This window comes from Heteronotia binoei, chromosome 6, assembly GCF_032191835.1.
Source record: "Heteronotia binoei isolate CCM8104 ecotype False Entrance Well chromosome 6, APGP_CSIRO_Hbin_v1, whole genome shotgun sequence".
Classification (NCBI taxonomy): domain Eukaryota; kingdom Metazoa; phylum Chordata; class Lepidosauria; order Squamata; family Gekkonidae; genus Heteronotia; species Heteronotia binoei.
This window is the reverse complement of record NC_083228.1, coordinates 132,357,109-132,375,949: the sequence shown is the minus strand read 5'-3', so window position 1 is coordinate 132,375,949 and position 18,841 is coordinate 132,357,109. Positions and strand designations below refer to the sequence as shown.

The 18,841-nt window shown below is 47.4% G+C and overlaps 1 protein-coding gene across 9 annotated transcripts in view; it reads left to right on the top strand.

The window, feature by feature from the left end:
• MCF2L2 (MCF.2 cell line derived transforming sequence-like 2) overlaps positions 1 to 18,841 on the top strand; it is a 356,849-nt gene that overhangs the window by 110,948 nt on the left and 227,060 nt on the right. For all 9 annotated transcript variants that reach the window (XM_060242617.1, XM_060242622.1, XM_060242618.1 and 6 more), the window contains exons 6-11: positions 1,306 to 1,422; positions 7,524 to 7,673; positions 8,374 to 8,498; positions 10,571 to 10,685; positions 12,105 to 12,224; positions 13,023 to 13,214. In XM_060242617.1, coding sequence (XP_060098600.1) covers positions 1,306 to 1,422; positions 7,524 to 7,673; positions 8,374 to 8,498; positions 10,571 to 10,685; positions 12,105 to 12,224; positions 13,023 to 13,214 — 819 coding nt within the window. The remainder of the gene's footprint in view (positions 1 to 1,305; positions 1,423 to 7,523; positions 7,674 to 8,373; positions 8,499 to 10,570; positions 10,686 to 12,104; positions 12,225 to 13,022; positions 13,215 to 18,841) is intronic.

The following is an 18,841-nucleotide window of genomic DNA, read 5'->3' as shown; positions in this document are numbered from 1 at the left end:
ATGTCTCTGTGCTGCATTGTTTTCTGTATAAACCGCCTGGAAGTTGGCAGCCCTGTAACCACTACACAAATTATCTCACTTCTGGCAAAACCGTCAACTGTTAAATCTAAAAACCAATTGTGTGAGCAGCAGTGAGTCAGAATAACAGCATGGGGGGGCGTCTCTCCAACTGACACAGTTGTTTTGATCATCCACCTAGCTGCAGTCGTTTTACTGTATCATTCGGGTGTTTGCTGATTGGGCATCTCTTAGCTTAATTTCACTCCCATGTGTCAAAACAATGCACAGAATGCAGCTTTACTCAGTGCAGCATGAGAAATACGGGAATCTGTTCCTGCTCTCTGCTGAGGAAACCCCACAGAAATCCAGTGTGGGTCAGTGGGTTATCAATCAATCAATCAACATTTTATTTATATCCTGCCCTCCCCGCCAAGGCAGGCTCAGGGCAGCTAGAGAGAGTTAGACATCCAGGACAGGGAAAGCTTCAGTTCAGATCCACACTAAGCTGTGAGGTGATCTTGGGCAAGCCACTCAATCTGTCTCAACCTGACCTACCTCATAAGTTTGTTGTGATAATGAAATGGGGTAATCCCATTGTTGCAGCTCTGGACAGTTTAGGGCCAGACTGCTCATGACAGTGTCCTTGTGGTCGTCATGAGAATGCTGTCACTGTTTTGAATTCTGAGGGGGCTGAGGCGCTGTGTTCTGCCCCCACCCTCCGGGGGCCTTATCAAAATGGCTGCACGCACCCAGGGGTGGAATTCTAGCAGGAGCTCCTTTGCATATTAGGCCACACACCCCTGATGTAGCCAAGAGCTTACAAAAAGAGCCTTGTAAGCTCTTGGAGGATTGGCTACATCAGGGTGTGTGGCCTAATATGCAAAGGAGCTCCTGCTAGAATTCCACCCCTGCACACACCTCTGCTGTGACAGTTTTGGGACTTGAAATTGCATTGGGGGGGGGGGTGGAGAGCCTGAGCGCTATGCTGCAAATCGGACCAGGACCAGACCCTCAAGGTGTTTTAAAATCACTTTAAAATTGTGGCAGCCGTCACAAGCAGTTTGACCCGAAACAGTTGAGAGCTGCGACTGTGGCGATTATCCCATTTCATTATCACAACAATCTTATTAGGCAGAGAGAAAGAGGTCACATCACGAGCTGTGTGACTGAGTGAGGATTTGAACTGAAACCTCCCCTGTAGTTTGGCCCAGACTTGCTCACTGTTCTTGAGTTCATTCACTGTTCTTGGAACATTCACTGAATTTGGCCTATTTATATATTCATTTGCTTATTTATTTGGTGCAGATCATCATGCTAAATTCTGTTTCTGATCTACATGGGTACATCGACAAAAGCCAGCTGACGCGGGAGTTAGGAGGAACCTTGGAATACGGGCACAGCCAATGGATACATCATCGAACTGTAAGTTCCTTGGACTTACTTCTGAGTAAATGCCCTGAACATGATTCCGGTTTTCAAAAAGACCCAAAGACTGAGCCTCAAGCCCATTGATATATTCAGGGTTTTTTATGCAGAAAACCCCCAGCAGGAAATCATTTGCATATTAGGTCACACCTCCTGACATCACCATTGTTTCACACAGGGGTTTTTTGTAGAAAAAGCCCAGTGGGAACTTATTTGCATATTAGGCCACACCCCCTGACATCAAGCCGGAACTGCGTTCCTGCTAAAAAAAAAAAAAAAAAAAAGCCCTGCATATACTTAAACCAGATCTTAAATGTTTACAGCACCAGATTTTCCCTAATATCTTGGTTCAAGAATAGGGTTCATCATATTTTTCAGATGTAGTTGTTGGTACAGTCTTCTGAAGTGATGGTATCACTTTGCTCTGCTCTGGTAAGTATTGTGTTCAGTTTTGGGCACCACATTTTAAGAAGGATATAGACAAAACTGGAACGGGTCCAGAGGAGGGAGGTGAAGATGGTGAGGGGTCTGGAGACCAAGTCCTATGAGGAAAGGTTGAAGGAGCTGGGGATGTTTAGCCTGGAGAGGAGGAGGCAGAGAGGCGATATGATCACCATCTTCAAGTACTTGAAGGGCTGTCATCTAGAGGATGGGTGGAATTGTTTTCTGTGGCCCCGGAAGGTAGGACCAGAACCAATGGGTTGAAATTAAATCAGAAGAGTTTCCAGCTCAACATTAGGAAGAACTTCCTGACCGTTAGAGTGGAACAGGCTTCCTCGGGAGGTGGTGGGCTCTGGAGTTTTGAAACAGAGGCTCAGTGGCCATCTGACAGCAATGCTGATCCTGTGAACTTAGGAGGAGGTATTTGTGAAGTTCCTGCATTATACAGGAGGTTGGACTAGATGACCCTGGGGGTCCCTTCCAACTCTATAATTCCATGATTCTTCAGTTAGGGTTGCCAACTCTGGGCTTGGAAATTCCTGGAGATTTGAAAGTGGCGCCTGGGGATGGCAGGGTTTAAAGGGAGACGTACAATGCCATAGAGGCCACCCTCTGAAGCAGCTGTTTTCTCCAGGGGAACTGATCTCTGTAGTCTGGAGATCATTGTAGTTCTAGGAAATATCCAGGCCCCAACTGAAGGTTGGGCAGCCTCATAGGGCTTTCAAGGCAAGCGACTAAGCCAAAGCAGTTTGCCATTGCCTTCCTCTGCAGAGTCTTCCTTGGTGGTCTCCCTTCCAAGTACCGACCCTGCTTAGCTTCCGAGATCTGACCAGATCGGGCTGCCCGTACCATGCTGCCTTCCCTCCTGGGGGGCATATAAGAACCTGAAATTCTCTCCACTTTGAATCACCAGTCCACCTAGACAGCAAGGACCCCCGAGAACAACTTGTGCACTTCCCATCCTGTCCAGTTCCTGGATCTTTTAGCTTGGGTTTTTACCAAGAGGGCTGGGGATACTGCAAAGGCAGGATTTTAGGTAGCCAGATGAGCAGACGGTTCCTGGCCAGCTGGAACTAGCCTCCCAGTCTTAGCCCCTGATGAAAGAGGCAGTGCCTTGTGCTCTTGGGACCAGATTCCCCGCCCGCACCTAGAGAGCACCCAAGGGCAGTGAGTGGATTAACAGAGTGCCCACAGTGCTACGCACCCTTCACAACCTAGTAAAGGAGACAGCCTTGAACAGATTATAAACAATGCTGGGAACAAACGTCTTCACTTGGGTGGCCGAAAACTCCAGATGAAGAAAGAGAGGAGGAAAGTCGAAACTGCCTGGTACGGCCACAGGTTCCCTGACTTGGCAAGAAGGGCAGGAGAAGGACAAAGGTGAAATCACAGCCACAACAAAAGGAAAGTTCCATTCACTTTTGGCGAGGGACGGTGGCTCAGCGGTAGAGCATCTGCTTGGTAAGCAGAAGGTCCCAGGTTCAATCCCCGGCATCTCCAACTCAAAAGGGTCCAGGCAAGTAGGCGTGAAAAACCTCAGCTTGAGACCCTGGAGAGCCGCTGCCAGTCTGAGTAGACAAGACTGACTGATGGACCGAGGGTCTGATTCAGTATAAGGCAGCTTCATATGTTCATATGTTTCCAGAGCCAATTTGGTGTAGTGGTTAAGTGCATGGACTCTTATCTGGGAGCACTGGGTTTGATTCCCCATTCCTCCACTTGCAACTGCTGGAATGGCCTTGGGTTAGCCATGGCTCTCGCAGGAGTTGTCCTTGAAAGGGCAGCTTCTGTGAGAGCTCTCTCAGCCCCACCCTCCTCACAGGGTGTTTGTTGTCGGGGAGGAAGATAAAGGAGATTGTGAGCCGCTCTGAGATTCAGAGTGGAGGGCAGGGTACAAATCCAATATAAATCCAGTATCATCTAAGGCAGGGTTTCCCAAACTTTTCCCCTTCCTGGCCCGGTTATTTTATACTGCTCCTTCCTGGCCCAGTAAAATTTGGGGGTGGAGCCAGAAGACTTTGGGGGTGGAGCTGGAAGACAAGAAATGATATCTCCCCACCTGCTGGGGATACTGCAAAGGCAGACGATCTGCCACACACACCCCATTTAAACACCTTGCTGGGGGTGTTTAAAATGGGGGGGAGGGGAAACTTGGAGTTCCCTTTGCCATCTCCCTGCCTGGCGGGGAGACAGCAAAGGCAGGCGATCTTCTCTCCCCCCCTTTTAAAAACCCAGCAGGGTGTTTAAAAGAGGGTGGGGGGAGCCCGGAGCTCCCTTTGCCATCTTCCTGCCTGGCGGGGAGACAGGAAAGGCAGGCAATCTCCTCCACCCCCCCCCCATTTCAACATCCGGCGGGTGTTTAATTGGGTGGGGGAGCCTGGGAACTGCCTTTGCCATTTTCCCACCTCGTGGGGCGACTGCAAAGGCTGGTGAGTTGCCTTTCCCTGCATTTAAACACCCAATGGGTGTTTAAATGGGGGGTGGGAGCCAGGGCGCTGTGTTAGTCTCCCCGTGGATCGGTGGCCAGTGATCTGGGTCCCGACCCTGCAGATGGGAAACGCCGATCTAAGGAGTTTTAAAATATTCTTCTCAAATGCCTTCAGTTTATTTGGGAGAAATTTAGAGACATCCTTAAAATTTCTCTCCACTCTGTAGGAATCGAACGTGCTTGAATTTGGCTAGGCCCTGACCTGGATGACCCAAGCTAGCCTGTCAGATCTTGGAAGCTAAGCAGGGTCGACCCTGGTCAGCAGGGCTTTTGGGGTAGAAAAAGTTCAGCAGGAGCTCATTTGCATATTAGGCCACACCCCCTGACGCCGCCATTGTGCCGCGCAGGGCTTTTTGGTAGGAAAACTCCAGCAGGAGCTCATTTGCATATTAAGCCACACCCCCTAATGCCAAGCCAGCTGGAACTGCATTCCTGTGTGTTCCTGCTCAAAAAAAGCCCTGCTGGTTAGTGTTCGGATGGGAGACCACCGGGGAAAATTCAGTGTTGCTCTGCATAGACAGGCAATGATAGAACGCCTCTCTCCATCTCTTTCCTTGAAAACCCTACAGGTTGCCATAAATTGGCTGCAAGGTGACAGCTTTTCCGCCACCGCCAAGTTTTGGTGGGCTGAGCGCTTTCTTGTTTTGTTTTTAAACAAACTGGGACAATGTGAAGGGGGGGGGGAGAAAGTCAACAGCCACCTCCTTCCAGCCTTTTCAAAAAGCAAACCCCTTTGTTGTGACGGCTGGGTTCGATCAAAGCCGCCCGTCCTCCGCAAATAGCATTTGAGCATCATATTTAATGAAGGCCTGTTCTTATTTTGAACCAAAAACATTCTTATTTCACTTTAAATACCTTGCTCAATCCTGCGTTGGGCGTGAGATGTGTCTCAGTCTGGGGTTTTACATGGCGAGAAGCAAGTAATATACCGGGTTGGCTCTGTGCTGTGTTTTAAGGGTGCCAGATCTATAGTTCTGCTTTATGGAAATCCAGGTAAGAGATTCTGGGATGGGTGTCATTTTCATTTTGCTGTGGTGAAGCTGGATTATAGTTTAGTGCAGTCAAACACAGCGGCTAAGAGGTCCTTTTTTTTCATTTGTGCATAGAAGTTGCCAACTCCAGGCAGGGAAATTCCTGGAGATTTTGGAGACAGAGCTTGGGGAAGGTGGAATTTGGGAGGGGAGGTACTTCAGCAAGGTATAACGCTGTACAATCCACCCCCCCCCCAAAGCAGCTATTTTCTGCAGGGGAACCGATTGCTGTTGTGTGGGAGATCAGTTGTACTTCTGGTACAATCCCCTTCTTGTGATTAGCATCCCTAGTATATGCATGCATATGTTTTGGTACGTCATGCATGTTATCTGGCTTTGAAGGACTTTCCCTGTGTCCCTCCTCTCTTGTTTCTGCACCCTTGAACGCCTCCATGACTTGTACGTTGGTCAGTAAACGGGGTATTACACGAACACTGCAAGTTCCTATTGCTGCAAAGAAAATCAGCTCTTTATAAGCTTCCCAGTGTGAGAATGGCCAGTACACAGCAATATTCGTGTCAGAAAATCTGTATGTGAATTGGTAATTGGGATGGATTGTGGGGTTGTGTGTTTAATTATTGGGGCGTGTATGTGTGTTTTTATACGTGCATGTGGGAGTGCGCGTGCCCCTGGAAGCCACGGTGACCTCTGGTGACTGACCTCTACTGGGGGCCTGGAGGTTATTCAGAGAGGAGGCTGAATAAAGCCTGCCCCTGCCCTCCCGGCTGCTGGTATTTCGAGGAGGTCTCCCATCCAAGTACTTGCCAGAGTTGGCTCTGCTTGGCTTCCGAGATCTGATGAGATCAAGCTTGCTTGGGTTGTCCAGGTCAGGGCGATGAGTGTGTAATGTTGAGAGCGTTCATAATTCTCTCTCGATGCGTTCATAATTCTCTCTCAAGCGTTCATAATTCTCTCTCGATGGCTTTGGTCAGTTCATCTAGGGCAGTGTTTCCCAACCTGTGAGTCAAGACCCCAAAGTGTTACGAAGGCTCTGAAAGCGGGTCCTGCACCAGCCCTCCCTCATGGCCACCCCTGCCCTTTCCATTCTTTTCTTTTGCATTTTGGAAACCGAGATCTGACCCTGGAAACAGTCTCTTCCTTGCCATATATTAGTTGGTATTTTTTCTTGACTACATTTACGTATCGATCAAGTAAAATGTGTCCTGATGTTTACTAGAGTGAGCGTCTTAAAATCTTTTTTGGGGGAGGGGTTAGAGGGAGTAATGGACAAGGGGGGGTGCGGTCAGAGGCTGGAATCTTTACTTCCATATGCAAATAGATTCAGGTGGGGCAGCCATGTTGGTCTGACGCAAGAGAACAACGTTTGAGTCCAGGGGCTCAACAACAAAGTTTAATTCTGGGTACTAGAACCGAGTGGTGCCTTTAAGACCAGCAAAGTTTGATCCAAAGTGTGAGCTTTTGTGTGCAGGCACACTTCCACAGACATAATTCCAGGCATAAGCTTTCGTGTGCAACCTTTTCGTGTGCACGCAAAAGGTCGGGAACAGCAGATCCAGGGAAGCAATCCTAAGCAGATCTACTTAGTCGTAAACCCCGTGTTATTCATTAGCAGGGGTGGCCAAACTGTGACTTGGTAGGCACATGTGGCTCTTTTCACACATATTGTGTGGCTCTCAAAGCCCCCACCGAGAAGGCATTTGTCTCTTTAAATCACTTCTCCAAGCCAGCCAGTGATTTGGGGAATGTATTTAAAGTTAAAAATGCTTTCTTTCCACCTCTCACTCCCTCCTCTTCCCATCATTTCCTTCCTTCCTTCCTTCCTTCCTTCCTTCCTTCCTTCCTTCCTTCCTTCCTTCCTTCCTTCCTTCCTTCCTTCCTTCCTTCCTTCCTACCTACCTACCTACCTACATCTGACATTCATGTCTTGTGGCTCTCAAACATCTGACATTTATTCTTTGTGGCTCTTACATTAAGCAAGTTTGGCCACCCCTGTTCTGTTCTTCCAGAAAAGAAAAGAAAGAAACCCTTAAAGATTGTCACTGACATCCAGTAAATCAATCCCTGTTAGTAAATGAGAAAATAGCATTTGCTGATTTCAGAGAGCTGAGCACTTTCATTAGTGGCGTCTATGGAGTAATGTATTTCTTTCACTCTCTTTAATCTCCTGATCCTGCCAGGCTATCGAGAATTTTGCCATGACAGTGAAGACCACCGCTCAGATGCTGCAGACCTTCGGAACAGACCTGGCGGAGACGGAACTCCCCAACGATGTGCAGTGCACGGAGGAGCTCCTTTCTTCCCACATGGAGCAACATAACAAGCTGAAGGTGGGTGTTTGCATCTCCGCAGCTCTGGTCCAGACAAAGAAAGAGAAGCTCTGGCAATTGCCCCCCACCCCCATCCAGGGCTTTTTTTGTAGCAGGAACTCCTTTGCATATTAGGCCACACACACCCTGATGTAGCCAATCCTACAAGAGCTTACAGGGCTCTTCGTAGAGGGCCTACTGTAAGCTCCAAGAGGATTGGCTGCATCAGGGGGGTGCGGCCTAATATGGAAAGGAGCTCCTGCTAGAATTCCACCCCTGGTTCTCTGGGCCCTGAGAGAATAAAAAACAGAGGTGACCTGGAGGAACGAGGTGGATCCTGGGTGTAAACCAACTCCCCCTTCCAAAGTTAGGTCGTGAGATAGTTTTGGAGGCAACCCAGGATAGCTGCTTCCTTCATACAGTATACTTTCCTTTCTTTTTTTCCTCCAGTTTGGTATAGTGGTTAAGAGCGGTGGCCTTTAATTTGGAGAATGGGGTTTGATTCCCCTGCTTCTCCACATGCAGCCAACTAGGTGACAGTGGGTCAGCCACAGTTCTCTCAGAGCTGTTCTCTCAAAAGCAGTTCTCTCAGAGCTCTCTCAGCCCCACCTCCCTCACAGGATGTCTGTTGTAGGGAGGCAAAGGGAAAGGAGATTGGAAGCCTCTCTTGAGACAAGTGAAAGGCGGAGTATAAATCCTATCTCTTCTTCTTTTTCCTCAGGACGAGCTGAAACTTGCCGTGAAGCAGGGGGCCACGCTTCTCACCTGCATCCGAGAACCCGTCACACGAAGTGCCACCAGCAAACTCAGTCCAGACGAGCTTGAAAATGTGGCGACGGTGGAGAGGTGGGCGTGGAGCTCAGGTTTAGCAATCCAGTCGCGTTCACTAATCCCTGAGAAGGGCAAACCTGCCTGTGTTTTTGTTTTGGTTTTTTTTTGCTCAAAATAGTTACCTGCAGATGCGTACTTTTTGCCTTGTTTGAAGGAAGGAATGAAAGAACAGGTCATCATTTTATACTAAATCGTGTCTGAAATGCTACACCCAGCAGAACAGGTACTTGAGCCCTGTCATAAATCAGTCAACAAATAGGTCTAATGTTAACCCCGGAAGGTATAATTTTTGTCATCTAGGCGGCCTGAAGATGTCAGTGTTTCCTAAGGTATCTTGCCTGACCTGTCATAATGGAAACATTAAAGTGATATTTCTGTGAACCAGGCCTCAGATTCAGTGGGAGCTCACAGGAACACAGCTCCTGAACCTTTTTGAGAGTTCCACCTCCTCCTCCTGAGAGTTCCACTTCCTTGTCCATTGAATAGTATTGCAGCCACATAACAATCCCTGGATGAGCTCCAACACCTATTTTTCTACAAAACAACCCCTGCTGTGAACTTTTGTACAGAGGAAGTTAAAACTGCTGATTTAAATTTTCCACCCAAGAAAAGCTGACTGTTTAACTAAGAACTTAAAAAGAGCCCTGCTGGATCAGGCCAAGGGTCAATCTAGTCCAGCATTTTGTCTCACGCAGTGGCCAACCAGTTCCTCTGTCTGGACGGTCAACAACAGGGCGGAGAAACTGAGGCCTCCTGGCTGTGGGATTCAGAAGATTAGTGCCTCTGAATGTGGAGGTTTCTCTCAGTCACCATGGCTAGTAGCCGTTGATAAACTTACCCTCCTTGAACCTATCAAAGCCCCTTTTCAGGCTGCTTATTTCAAGCTGTGTATTCCTGTGGCCATCGCTACATCCTTTGGCAGCAAATTCCACATTCCAATCGCTCTCTGAGTAAAGTAGTATTTGCTTTTGTCCATCCTGAACCTCCTGCCCATCAGCTTCATTGGGGTTTGCCCTTGAGTTCTAGTATTTGGGGAGAAGGAGAAGAACTTCTCTTTGTCAGCTCTCTCCACCCCATGCATAATTTTATAAACCTCTATCGTGTCCCCCTAGAGGCGGTTTGGTGGAGAGCCGGTTTGGTGTAGTGGTTAAGTGTGCAGACTCTTATCTGGGAGAACCAGGTTTGATTCCCCACTCCTCCACTTGCACCTGCTGGAATGGCCTTGGGTCAGCCATAGCTCTGGCAGAGGTTGTCCTTGAAAGGGCAGCTGCTGTGAGAGCCCTCTCCAGCCCCACCCACCTTACAGGGTGTCTGTTGTGGGGGAGGAAGGTAAAGGAGATTGTGAGCCGCTCTGAGACTCTTCGGAGTGGAGGGCGGGATATAAATCCAATATCTTCATCTACCTCAAAGGGTGTCTGTTGTGGGGGAGGGAGGTAAAGGAGATTGTGAGCCGCTCTGAGACTCTTCGGAGTGGAGGGCGGGATATAAATCCAATATCTTCATCTACCTCACAGGGTGTCTGTTGTGGGGGAGGAAGGTAAAGGAGATTGTGAGCCGCTCTGAGACTCTTCGGAGTGGAGGGCGGGATATAAATCCAATATCTTCTTCTTCTTCCCTCTAGTCATCTATTTTCTCAACTGCTAAGCCCCGGGCTCTTCAGCCTTTCCTCATAGGGAAGGTGCTCCAAGCCCCCTAATCACCTGGGTTGCCCTCCTCTGTGCTTTTTTTCCAACTTTGCAATGTCCTTTTTGAGACCAGAACTGTACACAGTATTCCAAATGAGGCTGCGCCATAGATCTCTACGGGGGCATTACGATGTTACAGGGATATTATAGTACGCTTCTGTGCAGGGGTGGAATTCTAGCAGGAGCTCCTTTGCATATAAGGCCACACCCCCTGATGTAGCCAATCCTCCAAGAGCTTACATAAAAGAGCCTTGTAAGCTCTTGGAGGATTGGCTACATCAAGGGTGTGTGGCCTAATATGCAAAGGAGCTCCTGCTAGAATTCCACCCCTGCGTCTCTGTCTCGGCTCTGAATTCTAGAGACGTACGTCTCTCTCAACTCTCTGTTTTTTTTCCCTGCCAGGTTACTAGCTCAGCTGGATGAAACAGAGAGAGCCTTTGATCAGTTCTGGTCCAAGCATCACCTTAAGCTAGAACAGTGCCTACAGCTCCGACACTTTGAGCAAGATTTCAGAGAGGTACGGTCTTTCTTATTCTTTGCTATTCAGAATGCGTTTGTTCCTCCCACCTCAAAGCCTAGTGAAATACTAGTCAACTGTCTTGTCTGCATATCTGTTGTAAGCAGCACATATTCTCTGTGGGGGGGGGGGATGGGAGTGCTGGTTTATGTGTCTGATCTGAACACCTGTGCCAGTTGTTGCCAGTAGATAACCGGCAGAATCAGTGGAATGTCAGGAAGGACTCATTCTCCCGCCTGTAAACTTCCAGGGGCCAAAAATTCCAAGAAACAATGTGGTGTATTGCTTAGATTAGGATCTAGAACAGGGGTCTCCAACATTCTGCTGTGGGCACCATGACAACCACTGACACCTTTACTGGCATCGGCAGATTTTTTAATATGTTTCTTTGGCAGCAGCTGCCACCACAGCACAGAGCTCTTCGTTGTGTGATTAAAGGTGACCTGTGGCGGCCATTTTGTGACTCCCACCGCAGCACAGGGATCTTCATTGTGTAATTAAAGGTGACCTCTGGCGGCCATTTTGTGGCGGCCATCACAGCACAGGGATCTTTGTTGTGTGATTGAAGGTGACCTGTGGCAGCCATTTTGTGACTCCCACTACAACACAGGGATCTTCGTTGTGTGATTAAAGGTGACCTGTGGGGGCCATTTTGTGGCTGTACGCACCACGTGTGTCAGAATTGTAATGATGCCCACAGGCTGAAAAAGGTAAGCAGCTTTGTGTCTACAGTTGGTGGAAAAGCAGGGCTTTGTTATCTAGAAGATAGAAGAAGATATTGGATTTATATCCCGCCCTCCACTCCGAAGAGTCTCAGAGCGGCTCACAATCTCCTTTACCTTCCTCCCTCACAACAGACACCCTGTGAGGTGGGTGGGGCTAAGAGAGCTCTTACAGCAGCTGCCCTTTCAAGGACAACCTCTGCCAGGGCTATGGCTAACCCAAGGCCATTCCAGCAGGTGCAAGTGGAGGAGTGGGGAATCAAACCCGGTTCTCCCAGATAAGAGTCCACACACTTAACCACTACACCAAACTGGCTCTCACACCAAACTGGCTCTCTAGCAAATAGCATTCAAGCAGATTGATTTGTTGCATTTATTTTAAAACTTCACAGCTGCTGTGGAACAGGGAGCTCCAGGTCAGGTTGAGGAAGTATACTGGGGAGGGGAATATTTAACCTTTTCCCCTGCACTGTTTCTGTGACTGCCCTCTCCCCCCAGTTTGCTGCACTGGAGAAACATAGAGAGTCCTTCACGTCTATTCTGCTTGTGACTGAAGAGCATTCATATTTATCGAGAAGAGATCTGTTCTGCTCCTACAACTGTGTCCACATGGCCTCAGTTATAATGTGATAATAGTCAGGAAACGATAGGCCATCTGCTAATTTCTCCTGTCATTTTCTGCATGTGTTCCATGTAGGTTAAACTGGCACTGGATAACTTGATGGAAACGCAAGCCGGGTTCACGGATATTGGAGACAGCGTCTCCCGCGTGGAGTACCTTCTGAAGGAACGGAAGCAATTAGAGGAGAGAGGACAGGTTTGCCTTTTTCTAGGCTTTATAGGCGGGTCGAAGGGATTAGCAGTGGTAGAAAAGGGTTTTTTTTATTATTAAGAAGAATATAGTACTAGCACTGCATAGAATCATAGAGTTGGAAGGGTACGTGAGGGTCATCTAGTCCAACCTCCTGCACAATGCAAGAAATTCACAAGTACTCCCTCCTCACACACTCAGTGACCTCTGCTTCAAGCCCAGAAGATGGGGGTGGGAAATAACCCACCAACCAGCTCCTGGAATTTCTGATCCACATTCTGGCAGAAGAGAAGAAAATAGAGGCTGGGAAAAGAAAGAGAAGGAGACACAGGTGCACTGTCAGCTCCATACCCCATGATAGGAAGCCCCAAGCGGTAACAAGGTTTTTTTTTAAAACCAGCATCTTGTGACCACTATGTCACTTCTGGGGAACCCAAAAATGTCAGAGAGTAGCTCTAGGAATCACCAGAAGCTCTAGGATTACCATGGAGTTTCTAGCAATTCCTAGAGCTATCCTGTGTCACTTCTGGGTTTACCCCCAGAAGCGACATAGTGGTGTCACGGCCAACCCTGTCTCTCCACCCCTGAGGGCACTGCTGTGGAGGTCTCTGGATATTGGGGTGTCTCTACTCATGGGGAAAGACCACTCTAGGCTGGAGGGCGGGCACCCAGGCAACAATAGATACATAGGTGCGGACCAAGTTTGCATAGGGATTATGGAAAGTTTGTTTTGTTCATGGTCCACTTGGAGATTGGTAATGTTTTCTTACCCTTTACAAATATTTATTTATTTATTTTGTACAGGAACCTTTGGAAAAAGCCCAATCCCTCGCTATTCATGGAGACCAGCTGATCCAAAACAACCATTATGCAATCGATTCCATTAGACCAAAGTGTGTTGAACTCAGGCGCATCTGTGACGACTTTGCCAACGAGACCAAGAAGCAGTGCGACATTTTAGGGAAGTCCCTAGAACTGCACAAACAATTAGATAAGGTAAGTTGGGTGGGCACATAGAGAAGTATGAGACCTTTTTTTAATATGTAACTTCCTATTTACAATTAATGAATCCACACCCAAAGGGTCTTGTGGCAACATAACTGGAACCCGCTTCTCCCCAGCTATTTTATGGGCACCATGACTGGGGATGCCAGCTCCACTGGGAACTTCTTGGAGATTTGGCAGGAAATCTAGTGCAAGGGAATCCACTCTCCAAAGTAGCCAGGGTGATGCTCTGTATTCTTGGTGCTTGGAGGGCTTCTGGAGGTCTGGCTCCACTGGTGGACACAGGGCCGGCGCGTGGGAGTAGGTAAACTATGCAACTGCCTAGGGCGCCAACTCCCGGCAGGAGGCGGGCGCCCCCTGACCGCTTGCACCGTCCCTGAGGCTTGGACTCAGTTCCCGTCTGCAGCGCCTTATGAATCGGGTGAGCACTGTGGAGTGGAAGCGCTGGAAGTGTTTTTCTTGACTTAAGGGGTTGGGGGAGCTCCCCCGACCCCTTAAAGCCAAGAAAGAATGGTGCTTCCGCTCCGCAGTGCCCACCAAACTCGGCAAGTGCTGCAGAGTGTTTTTCTTGGCTTTAAAGCGCCGGGAGTGTTTTTCTTGGCTTTAAAGGGTCGGAGGAGCTCCCCCGACCCCTTAAAGCCAAGAAAGATAGTCACTTCCAGTCTGCAGCACCCGCCGAACTTGGCAAGCGCTGCAGAGGGGACACACCAAGAGCCCTGCGTGATGACATCACCTCTGGGTATATTTCTTTCCAAAAAAGAATGGAGCTCCCCTGGCCCCTTAAAGCCAAGAAAGAACGGTGCTTCCCCTTCGCAGTGGAGGGGACGCACCGAGTGCCTTACATCAGGGGTGGCCAACGGTAGCTCTCCAGATTTTTTTTTTGCCTACAACTCCCATCAGCCCCAGCCAGCATGGCCAATGGCTGGGGCTGATGGGAGTTGTAGGCAAAAAAAGTCTGGAGAGCTACCGTTGGCTACCCCTGCTCTACGTGATGACGTCACCTATGGGTGAGGTGGGGGGCGCGTAGGGGGGCACGCATTGGGGTTCTGCCTCGGGTAGCAGAACTGCACGCGCCGGGCCTGGGTGGACCTCCTGATGGCACCCGGATTTTGGCCAGTGTGTGACACAGAGTGTTGGATGGGTCATTAGCCTGATCCAGCATGGCTTCTCTTATGCCCTAACCCAGTGTGCTACTGCAGTGAAAAAGGCAAACTTTAAAGTTAGGGATGATTAGGAAAGGGATTGAGAATGAAACGTCTGATATTGTAATGCCCCTTCTAGATCTATGAGGTAGCCTCTTTTGGAACATTGTGTAGACTTAAAGGAACTGATTGGCCACTGTATCAGACAGAATGCTGGACTAGATGGACCTCTGGTCTGATCCAGCAGGGCTCTGTTTATGCTGTTACATTTAAAGCATGTCTGTATTTCGAGTTAAAAAAATATCAATTTTTTTGCCTGTGCCCTTTATAAAGTTTGTAATCTCTGGTACCTGCCTTTGCACCCAATCATGGTCCACAAGGATGCAAGAATAAAAACGTATAAACTGTTACATTATAAAATCAATTAAAAGCACATAACACTAGAAGAAGGGCCGATAACCAGTGCTCCCTCTAAGCTGCAGAGTCTTGTGAGCAAAAATTCTACTTTGTGAGCTACTGGCATTAAAGTTGTGAGCTACTGCATACATTAGTGTGCTCTGGGGCCATTTTTCCTGAGCTAAGACAAAAACGTGTGAGCTGGAGGCTAAAAATCTGTGAGCTAGCGCAGGCTAACTCAGCTTAGAGGGAACAGTGCCAATAACCATTATTGGGGGTGTGCCAGACGAAACAAAAAAGTCATCACTTGCTGGTGAAAGACACTGATAGTGGGAGATCCAAGATGGCAGCCGTGTTGGTCTGAAGCAGTTGAGCAAAGCAGGAGTCAAGTGGCACCTTTAAGACCAACCAATTTTTATTTAGAACGTAAGCTTTCGTGTGCTCTTAAGCACATTTCATCAGTCGAGGAATCCAGCACAGTGAGCAAAGCCGTACATAGCTGAGCAGAGCCATACATAGCTGGTAGGCAGTGGCCCAGAATGCAACATGGTACAGACTTAAGAACCAATGACAATGAAGTAAAATTATCTGGTAGGCAGCGGTTTAGAATGTAAAATGGTACAATGACAGAATAGTAAAATTAACAAATTGAGCAAACCTTTGATCTGAGTAGCATGAGAATTTAAGTTGGTCTTAAAGATGCACTTGACTCCTGCTTTGTTCAACCGATAGAGGGAGATGGATGAATCTCTCTGGGGAAGGAGTTCCCAAGTTTTGGTGCCACAGTAGAAAAGACCCTTTCCTGGGCTGCCACCCATCTAGCCTCAGATGCCTTGCACCTTTATATCCTGACCTTCTTGTATCCTACACCCTTTCCATCTGATTGGGATATAAGTTTCAAGATCTCCATTCCTACTTGTATCTGATGGGGCTTTGACTCTTGGAAGCTTATATCCCCCCCCCCTCCAAATCGTATTACTGGACTCGAATCTAGCTCTTGGAATGAATAGGTTTTTAAGGGCAGATCAAAAGACCACATGCAAGCATTGAAAACAGATTTGTTGATTCGTAGTCCATTGGAAGCCCCACCCACATGCTCTTTGGTTTCAAAAACTTAAAGCTTCCAGAAACTTGATTTTCTGATATTCCACACCCAGTTTTTTGGAACAATAAAAGGATATCCACATGGGTGAAAACATGCATGTACCAGGGTCATTTTGTAGAAAAATAGGTGGTGGAGCTCATCCAGGGATTGTTATGCAGCTGCATCTACTATTCAGTGGACAAGGAGGTGGAAGTCTCAAAAGGAGGAGGTGGAACTTTCAGAAAGGTTCAGGAGCTGTGCTCCTGTGAGCTCCCACTGAATCTGAGGCCTGTGCATGTATATTGTGTATTGCCAGATACCGTCAGATCTGTTGCCTCATACTATGGGCCAGTTATGTTGGTGAGCAATGAAGCTACAGGATATAAAGATCAGATCAGAGGAACAGGGGGGCCTGTCCACTCAGCTGCAGAGCGTGTGGAGTTGCTACGGTGATGCTCATATCACTGTGCCTTCCTTAGGAGAACAGAAAATCATAAATATTGAAGAAGACTGCAGATTTATACCCCACCCTTCTCTCTGAATCAGAGACAGAGAGGCTTACAATCTCCTATATCTTCTCCCCCCACAACAGACACCCTGTGAGGTGGGTGGGCTGAGAGGGCTCTCACAGCAGCTGCCCTTTCAAGGACAACTCCTACAAGAGCTGTGGCTGCCCTAAGGCCATTCCAGCAGCTGCAAGTGGAGGAGTGGGGAATCAAACCCGGTTCTCCCAGATAAGAATCCGCACACTTAACCATTACACCAAACTGGCTTGTAGGCCAAGGCAAAGGGCTGCCTAAACCAGTTTGTTTTCACTGATATCTAATCCACACCTCTGGAAGTCCCAATGATGGCCTCCCTCTGTCATTTGTCGCCAGCTCTTTGTACTCGATTCATGGAGGCTCATTTGTATTAAAAATATTTCTTAGCTGTAAAAAAAAAATACCAGAGAAATGGGACTGGATTGTAAAAGTTATGACGTGGAGTGAAATGGACAAATTAGCAAGAATTCTAAGAGACTATGATTTAGAAGTTTTTAAGATGGAGTGGAAAAAGTTCAGAAGATATGTAGAAAAAGAATGGAAAGTAAAAGGACATTGGACAATTTTTGATAATGATTAAGTTTTAGAAAAAAGAATATTAATTTTTTGTTTTTATAAGTTAAGGGTACCTTTAAATATTAATATTTTAAGTAAATAACACTGGCAGGGGATCAAGTAACAGGGGGAGGGGTGGGTAGAAAGTAATATATGGGATAGATAAAAGAAGTTATTAATAATGCAAGAAATATAACTTGTTACCATATGTTACTAAATAAAATTGTTTTAATCAAAAATATTTCTTAGCTGTCTTTCTTCTAGTATGGAGCCCAAGGCAGTTTACAGTATGGATAAAATACATTTTAAAGATTTAAAATCATGCTTTAGGACTGCTAGTACGTTAATCAAATTAAACAATCTTCAACTGCGTCTTAAAAATAAAAAGTGAGGGGACCAGGTGCACCTCCCTGGTGAGGTTGTTCCATCACTGTAGGGGTGCCATTAAAAAGGCCCTCACTCGTGATGGATGGGGCGGTCACGTGGACCTCTCCCTTGATCTTTTACGTTCCATTTGGCTACCATAGCTATTGGTAGGGTTGCGACCTCTGAGTAGGGAAATACCTGGTGATTTTGGGGGTGGAGCCTGGAGGGTGGGGTTTGGGGAGGGGTGGGACCTCAGCAGGATATAATGCCAGAGAGCCCACCTTTTAAAGCAACCATTTTCTCCAGAGGAGCTGACCTCTGTCATCTGGAGACAAGTTGTAATTCCGGGGGATCTCCAGCCATCACCTGGAGGTTGGCAGCCATAGCTTTTAGTAGTTTTTCCTTCATGGACATGTCGTAAACCTCCTTGAGAACCATTTGAGCCAAATGTCAGGGATTTTTTCCAATAGCATTTAATGTATTTATTTATATCCCGTCTTTTCTCCTGAGAAACCAAGGAGGCTTAAGGAAAAGGAAAAAGAAAGGTCCCTTGTGCAAGCACCAGTCATTTCCGACTCTGGGGTGACGTTGCTTTCACAATGTTTTCACGGCAGACTTTTTTACGGGGTGGTTTGCCATTGCCTTCCCCAGTGAACCACACTTTCCCCCCAGCAAGCTGGGTACTCATTTTACTGACCTCAGAAAGGTGAAAGGCTGAGTCAACCTTGAGCCCGCTATCTGAAAACCCAGCTTCTACCGGGGATCGACCTCAGGTCATGGGCAGAGCTTAGGACTGCAGTACTGCAGCTTTAATTTATTTATTTATTTATTTATTACTTTGCATTTATTTATTTATTACTTTGCATTTATATCCCGCCCTCTCCGCAAGCGGACACTCTGCGCCACGAGAGGCTTAAAGAGTATCACTAAAAACACCTGAGATAAAACTTCACCGGCATGCATAAAAGGTAGCCCAGGTAAATGGGGAAGAAAGAGGCATTGCTTCATTGTTTGGGTCTAACTTTTTAAAAATGCCCAAGCTTATGAGCCCTTACCACATAGTGTGGCTATAAATTCCATAATTTCATTGTATATTAAATATGAGCATATGACCTGTCTTATAGTGAATTCTTGCACGAGCTCCTCTGGATATTAGGCCACACACCGCTGATGTAGCCAATCCTCCAAGAGCTTACAAAAAAGAGCCTTGTAAGCTCTTGGAGGATTGGCTACATCAGGGGTGTGTGACCTAATATGCAATGGAGCTCCTGCTAGAATTCCATCGAGACCCTTGGTCCATCAAGGTCAGTCTTGTCTACTCAGACTGGCAGTGGCTCGTCAGGATCTCAAGCCAGAGGTCTTTCACATCACCTATTGAGAACATAACAGGAGCCATGTTGAATCAGGCCAGTGACCCATCCAGTCCAACGCTCTGTCACAAAGAGGTTGCAGGCTTGTGGGATAGGGTGGGGTATAAATTGAAAAATTAAATTAAATGCTACATTTTACAGTCCTCTCTGTCTTCTCTGGGCA